The sequence below is a fragment of the Convolutriloba macropyga genome, unplaced genomic scaffold, assembly GCF_964194025.1.
Source record: "Convolutriloba macropyga unplaced genomic scaffold, txConMacr16.3 SCAFFOLD_1707, whole genome shotgun sequence".
Taxonomy (NCBI): Eukaryota; Metazoa; Xenacoelomorpha; order Acoela; family Convolutidae; genus Convolutriloba; species Convolutriloba macropyga.
Genome location: NW_027452455.1, coordinates 31,535 through 41,683, shown reverse-complemented (window position 1 = coordinate 41,683; position 10,149 = coordinate 31,535). Strand labels below are relative to the sequence as shown.

The 10,149-nt window shown below is 32.9% G+C and overlaps 1 protein-coding gene across 1 annotated transcript in view; it reads right to left on the bottom strand.

Annotated features, from left to right (window-relative positions):
• Window positions 1-4,512: 4,512 nt before the first annotated feature.
• Window positions 4,513-10,149, bottom strand: part of LOC142357501 (uncharacterized) — a gene marked incomplete at its 3' end in the record, with an annotated part of 29,652 nt that continues 24,015 nt past the window's right edge. The window contains exons 5-8 of the mRNA XM_075409118.1: window positions 5,565-5,675; window positions 5,256-5,288; window positions 5,160-5,180; window positions 4,513-4,686 (exon numbers count right to left, since the gene is read on the bottom strand). Of these exons, the coding sequence (XP_075265233.1) occupies window positions 4,513-4,686; window positions 5,160-5,180; window positions 5,256-5,288; window positions 5,565-5,675 (339 nt within the window). The remainder of the gene's footprint in view (window positions 4,687-5,159; window positions 5,181-5,255; window positions 5,289-5,564; window positions 5,676-10,149) is intronic.

Below are 10,149 nucleotides of genomic sequence, written 5' to 3'. Positions count from 1 at the left end.
CGGGTAATAGCGACTGCTAATTTGTTGTCGGATTATTGAACGAACATTTCAAAGTACATTGGGTATAATGGCATTAGGTACATTTTACTTGGGACTATTTTGTCTGGGACTGTTTTGTCTGGTTTCTTGGGACTATTTTGTCTGGGACTGTTTTGTCTGGGAATTTTTTGCAATTTGGGACTGTTTTGTCTGGGACTGTTTTGTCTGGGACTGTTTTGTCCGGACACGAACGCTACTCTTTCAAAATTTTGCATTTCAAGCGTAGATCTTACAAAATTTGGTGTTAAATTTAGCGTAGTTCTTGCATATTTTTGGTTGAATTTAGCGTAGATCTACCATAATTTTGTGTTCAATTTAGCGTAGATTTTTTATGATTTTGCCTTGAACTGAGCGTAGATCTTACATAATTTCAACGCATTCAGCTAGGTATGGGTTTGTGTATGTGAGTGAGGTGGACGAGGGGAAGGGGAAAGTGGGTTGGCGACAGGTAGGATGTCTATGGAACCCTAAAATTTGGGTAAAGGTAGCTAATAAGTTCGGAATATTTGTAAGATCTAAGCTTAGAAATGACAAAGTTTTGTTCAACGTGATGTTACAGCCCAATATATAAATAGTGCATTTCATAAAACACCTAAGTGTCGGTGGAACATTGGTAGAAGAAGTGACCAGCATGCAGGAGGTAAGTGGTTCGAATCACATGCGCAGAGGTCTCAGCCATGCGTTTTTGTAATATTGATGCTATTTTCAACTCAACATTATGTAAAGTCTACAATAAATCCAACGCAATATTATGTGAGATCTACGCTTAGAAACGCTAAACTTTGTAAGCTAAGCGTTAACTAGGGTTAACAAGTCGGAAAATTCATCGCAAATTTCTTACAAATTAAACGCATTTAATTCAAAAAAGTAAGAAAATTGCGAGGATTTTTCTGACTTGTCAACGTTAATTACCGATTATCCTACCTAATTTCTGCAAAAATCTTTGGCCGTGGTTCTCATTATAATCTCACATGAAGTTATGCCCCTATTATGGTATATATACAATGATTGGGGGATATAGGTTATCTGATAATTGAGAAAAAATATATTGAGCATAAAGGAAGCTGAGACAAAAATTCAGTCTATATATATATATATATATATATATATATATATATATATATATATTCAGCCAAAACATATGCCCTCCAAATGAGTCTTTGTTCAGACCACAAGTTGACCTTAAATCAGATTTTTGTGGCTCAAAGTGACCCCGATCAGACAAACCCAGACTGAAAAAGACTCTAAAGACTCTGATTGGACCAGCTTGAAACCGCTGCCAATATTTTTTGAAGGAATGCACCTTTGAAACTCAATTTTCCTCCAAAGTAACAGTTTCATAATATTTAGAACAAACAACTGTCGTACAGAAGTTTCATTACAGTCGACCTTTAAAAAAAATTTAGGACGAGTTTTAAACCACAGTGGAAACTTTACATAGGAACTCTTCTAAACCTGCGATTCCAGTAGTAAAATCCCAACTTCAATTTGCTTCTTTAGGAATTCCAGAGAGCGGCTTTTACTATTACGTAATTTGGAAACACTAATAAAAATACGAAAAAAAACCATAAAAGCTGACGAACTTTGGTTTTCCAATTAAGATTTATATCTTCATGATAACATTTTAAATAAAATAATTCAGCCAGCTTTAATTCGGTATATGTGTTCAATGATCAGTGATTTCTGACAAAAAATAAGAATTTTTCTAAAATTGTTAAGTGTTTGAGCATTTTGGAATTGAGGCTAGAGAAAATAACTTTCCTATTCATTTTGACAGACCGTGGATTTTTTATGTTTTTACTTATGAATTAAGCTCTTATCTGGTTGAATAGTTCCTTTCATAGCGTTTTTAATCAAGTGTTTTGCTTTTTTAATGAAGGGCTATTTTAAAGGAGGCAACGAACTGTTCTCGTTATATACTTTAAATTATAGTAGTTCAGTTAATAGTGCATTCAGAAGGATACAATATGCCTGTTTCAATTCCGCTATATATCCTATCGGCAAATTCTTTTTATTTTGAATGCAATGAAATTTAGATCAATTATCAAAAAAAAAACGTAAACAAAAACAATTATTAAGAAACCAATTTACCAACCAGTTTACTGATAATTTTTTTTGCCACTGGGATCTGACAACAAATAGTTCCAAACATAGAGCAAACACGAACTTTTTTTAATACTCTGTGGCGGCCATAACTTTTTGCGGTCAAACTCGCTGGTCACCTAAGTTAAATACTTTTTCAACCTAATTAATTGAATCAAATTCTGAATATGTAAGAACCACACAACAGCAGTTTTAAAAACTGATTAAACAGCCTTTTCCTTTTCGGCTGCCCTGTTACAAACTTATCCAAGTATATAGACATGACCAAATGATTCAAATGACATCTTATGTTCCTAAGCAGCCATTTTTAAAAAAAAACGAAAAATCAACATTTAAGGTCAGTTATCTTCAATTTTTTCTGAAAGTTTCAATTTTGTTAAATGATCGGGTTTAACAAACGATGAATCCGAAGAAGGCAGAATCATTTCTCAAAACGCTGTTCAATGAAGCCATTTTTTAAAAAAAAACAAAAAGACTAATACTTAAGGTCAGATAACTAAAATATTTTTTTTTAAAAGTTTCAAGTTTGTTAATTGATCGGGTTTAAGAAACGATGAATCTGAAGAAGGCAGAACCCTTTCTCAAAACGCCGTTCTTTTTGACAATTTTCATTGGACTGTTTGTTTGAATTTGTAGTACAAGCACTTGCAACCTGGTCGTGGCTGCTCTCCCACTAATGACAAGGAAACTTGGACACCACCCACTTTGTTTTGAGATTAATTAAATCTGTCCGAATATTAATTCTATTCTGTTTGTTTTTGTAAAATGTACAGATCTCTTGATTCAAACAGTGAACTGTACTGTTAGCTTAATAGCCTTACATATTGTCATTTTTCCTTAACGTCTCGAAAGTTTGATTTTGTGGGAAGGTGGTTTACTGTGTAGTAGGCCATCTATCAAATAGTTCACCCTAAACAATTTGTCAAAAAGTAATCTTAAAAAATCTGATAGATAAATTGATTATACAATTTGTGCAGGGGAGGCAGTACTGATTTAGACGTAGCGGAGGATTCCCAATTCTGATCCATTTGCACTTCATGTATGATACTCACATACTTTTAGCAACTACTATTTAGGTATATTGACAAAGCTGGGACGGATGGATTGGACTTTGATGAAATTATGGCATTGAATTTTGCTGGTTATGCTATTCGAATTCTTCTGTACTAAATTGTTCTTTTAACCGTTTTTTTGTTTTTTGGTATACATGACTCCAACAGACATCTTACTATCAAATTTTGATTCAGTTTCCTGTTGTAATGTTCCAACTGTAATCATAATCAAAATCCGATGCCAAAGACAACTAGGCGTTTAGTTTTTGACCAGAAGATGCAAATTTTAGCGCAGACATCGACATTGTGTCTTGGTCTCTCTAGAAGTTAGGAAACTTTTCCGAGCTTCACCCGTGGTAGTTTTTTATCAACACCCACTTACGAATTTTTTGTTGTTATATAAGATGTTACACTAAAAAAAGTCAGCTCGCGCCTGTGGACGTAAATGTTTTATGATTACCAGAATGGAATAGGAAGCAAAGGAGAAAGTATACTAAAATTTGTTTGGTTGTGGGCTTTAAGCAAGCATAAAACAACATTTTGGCGCCATTTCACCGCTAGAAATCAGACGTGTGGACACAATCATCCTCACGTGAAAACTGGGGATACGAACAAGTTACAGTGAGCAATGCAGATTCCCAGGTTGAGTCAATTTTAGTTCACTTTTCCTCTAAATGACGCTTGACACTTAGACCAATACAAGTATTTGAGGCTATGCGAGCTCAAAAGTTCGGGTTCAATTACTTCAAAAAAAAAATTTCGGAAAAAAAAAGTTGTTATTGTTTTTCCACCGTCTCACCCAGGCTTTCATTCGGAATTCCACATTTACTTATTTTTTTTTCACCATTATTCAACTGTTTCCATAAAAAAAGGGTGAGTGAATTAACGGCCCGAGAAAATGTCGACTATTGTTTCCCCTTTTCAATCAAGTTCCAAAGGTGATCCCTTCTATCTACATACATTCAAATTCGGCTCTCAATATGAGCAATATAGCATCTGATTTATTTCAGCAGTTTTTTAAATAAATTATTCAAAAAAAATTGTCATTACGATGTTTGTAAGTTTTTAAGAACAATGTTTTTAAATTCTTAATTAAATTATTCACTTGGGTAGGGTAGGTAGGTCTTAAAAATTTACATTGTGATGACATTTTTTTTGAACAACTTATTTTAAAAATTGCTGAAATAATTCAATTGCTATATTTCTCGGATTGCGAACCGAAATTGAATGTATGCAGATAGGAGGGCCCGAAGTTTGGCACGGCTTGGACATACATAATTCGGGACAACACGTCAAAGTTTTTCTACTGGATACTCACGGCAAAAATCTGCCTTCTTGTTACATCCGATTTCCTGTCCTAATGAGTTGTGGCAGAAGAGATCCCTGGATCCATCAGACCTCTGTCCACACTTGGAATAAATCACTCCCCTGGATGTGAAGGGGAATGAGCAGATATCGGTCAAATCAACACTCGGACAAATGTCGCACTCATCTAATAAAACATGAACTTAAAAGTAATTTTTTTAGGCAGAGAACAAAAAATCTATGAGTTTTAATAATTTTTCTCATTAATCAACTTGATGGTTGGATGATTTGTTGATAATTTTTGTTTCAACCGAAGTATCTCTAACTTTTATTTTCATATATAATTTACTTTGTTTGGAAAAAAACTGACATCAACCCAAGGCAAGAATGGAATTTGCAAGACCTTGCAAGTTTATGGCATGAAATGTTTATCTTCCCGAGTCGAAAACAGAAGTTAATTTTGTAAGATCTTGCAAGATTCTTGCAAGATTCTTACGAGACGCTGTTAAATCTTACAAGATTCTTATAAGATTCTTACCAGATCTTACAAGATTATTCTCTAATTTTTCGAATTTCTATTTTGCAAGATCTTGCAAGATAACCATTCGAAGCCGAGCAGGGTACTAATTTAGATATGCATTAAAAATAGTATTTAATTACCGAGTGCTTGCGGGAAGTTGGCTAAAACAGATCAATTTGGGTAAAAGGAGAACAATTAAGGGCTAATATTAACCAACTGGGATTTCCTGAACTTACTGTAAGTTTGGGCAATCATAGCCGAATCCTTCCCTGAAAAAAGTTTGGAATTAAAACTGTGCTGAATTGCTTATCCTCAAAATTTTTTCCTGGAGGTACAACTAAAGCTATTATGTATATTTTTAAATTTCACCCTTGATCGTTGAGAGAAATAGAAGCAAGTAATAAATAGTTTTCAAACACCTGCTCTCTTAAGACGGTATTTTACTTTAATATTTGATTTTTTTTAAAAAAATATACAAAGAAATCTGATCAAGTTTTTGCTATTTCAACATAAAATAAACGGAATAATTTCGAAAAATTTCTTACAGCTTCTGATTTCGACTGACAAACTGTCATAAATGATACTTCCACTTGTGGGCTGAATTGACACATTGTAGGAACTGCACAAATCTAAGTTGCCCAAATTTGCACTGAATTCTGAAACCAGAAAAGCACTTTAAGGAAGTTGTGTTTAGCAATTGTTATCATCGGACCTTGAAGGACTGATTTAATTTTTTATGGTCGTTGATCAAAACCAAGATTAAATTTGTTTAAACTACGCTATAGTTAATATATTTTTTAGTAACTCTTAAAGAAATTGATCATCATTTGTAATACAGTAATTTCGTTCGTTATTATCAATCGCTTCGTATTAGATTTAGATTTTGATCAATTTGCAAGAATTTAATCTATTTCTTTAATGAAGAACTGATGACCATCGGTATCTATTTAATTCAAAACCCTGGTCAAGCAGATTTTAGGAAATTTTTTACCACTGAGATGAAGATTCAAAACGAAAATTGTCTTAATTTACAGTAGTTAACAGCGGAATGTGAAATATGTTGTATGAAATTTCAGTAATTTCTGAAAACAAATTTGTGAACTCAATGGGCATTTTTCAGGAAGCAAAGGACAGTAATTGTTGTATTTAGAATCAAACCTTGGGTGAAGGAGGTAAAGGTTGTAAGATGTATTGTGAAATTTCACAAAAGTCTTTCAGAATTTCCTCCTCCCGCCCCTCCCTCCCACCTCCCCCCCCCCCCCCTGAAAAAAAAGATGCAGCAGTAGGAAGAACCCTCTTGTTTTCCTGCTCTGATAGAATTGCATTTCAATCTTTCTTCTTCCCATGCCTAATTTAATTTCTAATTAAACTCAATTCTTTCTCTTGTCATGCACTTTATCCCTACAGCATAGCACAGACTACGCGCTTTGGGCGTTTTTCCCAGAATTATTTTGTTTGTCCGACATAGCATTGGTCTTTTTATGCGTTTATTGAGCACTTTTTTAACGAATGTCTAAAGTAACCTTTCAGAAAACTATTCTCGCAAAATCTGGCAGCACAAAAGTATTCTTCTAAGAATCTTGCGATGAGAAAAACAATTCGCTTAGATCTTGTAAATTTACGATGTCTTTAGAGAATCTCTAATTTATCAATTACAAATCACACAAAACCTAAAAGCTAACTTTTTTGTCGACTTCCCTAGTCGAAAACTAATACAAGTTTTATAAAAAAAATTGCAAATTATTTATAAACATTTGTGAAAATAATGCATTGTTTTTATAATTCATTGTAAATTATTGACAATTTTTGAAATGGTTTATAATTTATTGTAAATGGTAGTATTGATTTATAAAATCATTTATAATTCTTTTGTTAATTTACAACTCAATTACAACTTTTGCATTGAGTTGTAAATTGAGTTTATAAAATAATATAATAATTGGGTTCTTTTATAATTTGCTTCCTTCTTCAACGTTACAAAAAAATTGACTTCAATAATTTTGTTTAAAAAAAATGACAGATGATGAGACTCTAAGCATGACTTTGGCATCTCATAATCGGATACAAGGATCAACTGCAGCAACATTTCCTTAGTAGTAGTAGTAGTAGTAGTAGTAGTAGTAGTAGTAGTAGTAGTAGTAGTAGTAGTAGTAGTAGTAGTAGTAGTAGTAGTAGCAGTAGTAGTAGTAGTAGTAGTAGTAGTAGTAGTAGTAGTAGTAGTAGCAGTAGTAAAAATCTCAATTCCTGTTTAGGGAAATATACAACGCATACAATATAAAACAATGATAAAATTACAAAAATAAACGCAAAAAACTCTTAACACCTGCAAATATGGCAATGAAATTTAGTATAAAAAAAACACGAGTTCTCAACGTCAATCGACTCAATTCTTCTAAAATTTAATTCAATTTCCAAAATGAACCTCTTTTAAGTCATGTCAAAGTATTTAATGTTTTTTTGTAAAAAGAAGTTGGAAGCACGTTGCAATCGAAAAAGGAAAAGTTCATCTGTTTCGGATTTCTTGCCCTTCTGTAATTCAAATTGGCCAGCTCGATTATTCCTAGTATGAGATGTCGCAAAAGCAAAAGTGAGATCACAATCAATAATTCCATCAACCAAATGCCATAAGACAATCAGATCAGTTCCTGCTTGCTGAAAACAAATAGGAAAAATGTTTAGTAGTTTCATGCATTCAACATAACTGCAAATAACAATTTCAGAGTCCACAATGGAGTCTACGTGTAGGGCACCTGAGCCGTTGAGATTGAGTTCAGCATCGTTATTTTGTCCAAACAAAATGAGCTTGCATTTTTCGGTGTGAAAATTTAATTCATTGACCTGCAACCAACATGAGAGATTGTCAATATCTCTTTTGGTGTCACTTGTTTTTGAGACTTCATGTTTGTGAAATTTTTAAGGTCGTCACAATACTAATAAGATTTACAATGTTCGAGCGAGTCTGTCATATCTTTAACGAAAATTTGCCTAAAAGCGGCCTCAAGAAACTTACTGCCCTGAGGAACAACAGACGCAACACTAAGTAACCTTAACTTCGATAGCGAAGGCATTATCAACTTTAACTTTCTGTGTACTGCAGCTTAAAAAAGACTCGAGCATTTCAATAAAAGCAGAATCAAAGCTAAAAAGATGCTAATTTTATCAGAAGCCAATAACGTGGGACAGTATCAAATGCTTTTTTGAAATCAAAATACACAACTAAACAGTCAGCATGCTGCACTCTTCTGCTATAAACAATATCCAAATAAACTGAGAGTTGATTAACAGTGCTTCGATTCCCCAGGATTACATGTTGCTGCCTCTTTATTTGAAATCGCACCCGAGTGTAAATAAACTTGAAGACCAGTCGTTCAAACTCGATTGATATTTCTGTTATGATGCTAATGGGCCCGTAACTATTTATGTCTTGCCTTGAACTTCTTTTGTGCAACGGAGTAAAAAATAGGGTTCTCCACGGATGAGGGCACAAATGAGACCTCAAAATGCTTTAAAAAAGAGAGAATTAAGGGTATCACAAATTTTTCTTTACGTTTTACAAAGTTTTCATTATAAAAAAACGTATAGGAACATTTTTCTATGAAGCCAAAACATAAAAGCACGTCAAAGTTGCTTTGAAAACTTTCTCGTTGCTCAAAATTTTTCAAAAAGAACAGCTTAGCTTGTTATCAAACCCAGACAACTGTCTTCCCTAATCGGAACAAATTAATTATAGTTGTTTCTATCGCTCTCAGGGGTTTTGAACTATTGTTAATTTAATTTTTGAACCACAGACAATCAACAAAAGGAACATATAAGAAACTCAATGACGCGGTTAGGTGAAAAAAATATAATATCGAACAGTATTACAGTTGAAACTATAGTATGCCTTAGAGAAACTGAATTGAGTCGATATTTCAACGAAAAAATGCAAAATTTTTTACTATTATGAAAAATGAAAACCAATTGAGTAAATAATTCGTAAATGTTTAAAATTTTCTTGTACCCTCGTTCCACAGTTGAAACGTTTTATTAGTTAAGTAATATCAAAAGTTGAGTGATTGTGGTTAAAAAAACAAATTGCTCAGAAATTCCTGCAGTTTTTTTTCATCTAACCAGTTGAATCAACTTTTTCATCTAAGCAAACATTGTTAGTTGATTTTTCGATGTTCGTCTTTTATCGTTATTTGTGTTTAAAATCACTACTCCATGATAAATAAGGAAATAAATATTTTAAAATTAATAACTGTCCCATTGAGAAAAAATCAATCAAATTTTAATTGTTCATGGGAACAATGAAGTTTCTGCTGCTAAATTTGATGGAATTGATTGGACACTGTTCCTAAAATATTCCTGTTTAACTGTTAAAAAGCTTAGAAAAGAATCAAAATGATCAAAATTTGATCAGATACAAAAAAGTTTAAACAAAAATTGGAATCTGGGTGGATATCGAATTTGAAGAAATAGAATTTGCTATATGGTTTGTATTCATTTCTCGTCAGTTTGCTGATCAAAATAAAAATTTTTCTTGAAAATTTTTTTCTCCCTTGTAATTTTTTTTTCAAATCATATTGAGCATCAAAGGCACAAACGAAGAGTTTAATGATGCACAAATGATACAGATATAGCTTTCTAATTTACGCAATTTTTTCCGGATGTTATAACTGCAATCAGTTGGCAAATTTTCGTATAATGTTTTTGTCATTTCATTTCATGTTGAGGATCAAAAAAATCTTGAAATTATTTTGTTTTTTTGAATTTTTTTTTTGGTAAATTATTGTGTCAAATCAACTCATAGTAATCACCAATAGCATAAACTGAATTATTAATGGTGCGCTAATCCTACAGGTATAGGTTTTCTAACTTTTTTTTCGGATAGGTTTACAGTAATCGGGTTGCAGCAGTTAAATTGCACATCAGTTTGCACTTAATTATAAACAGTTTCATCTTCACCTTTAGTTTATGTTCTGTTTGAAGCCACTTAGAGTATTCAACTGTTTTACCTGAAATTAGAGGAGTGGACAATTGCGAACAATTATTCTAAAATTCCTTTACGAGCCAGAACTCTTATAACATAGAGTAAACCATCTAATCCACTTATCCGATTAATTCCAAGAAATGCATGTAGGAAAAGCC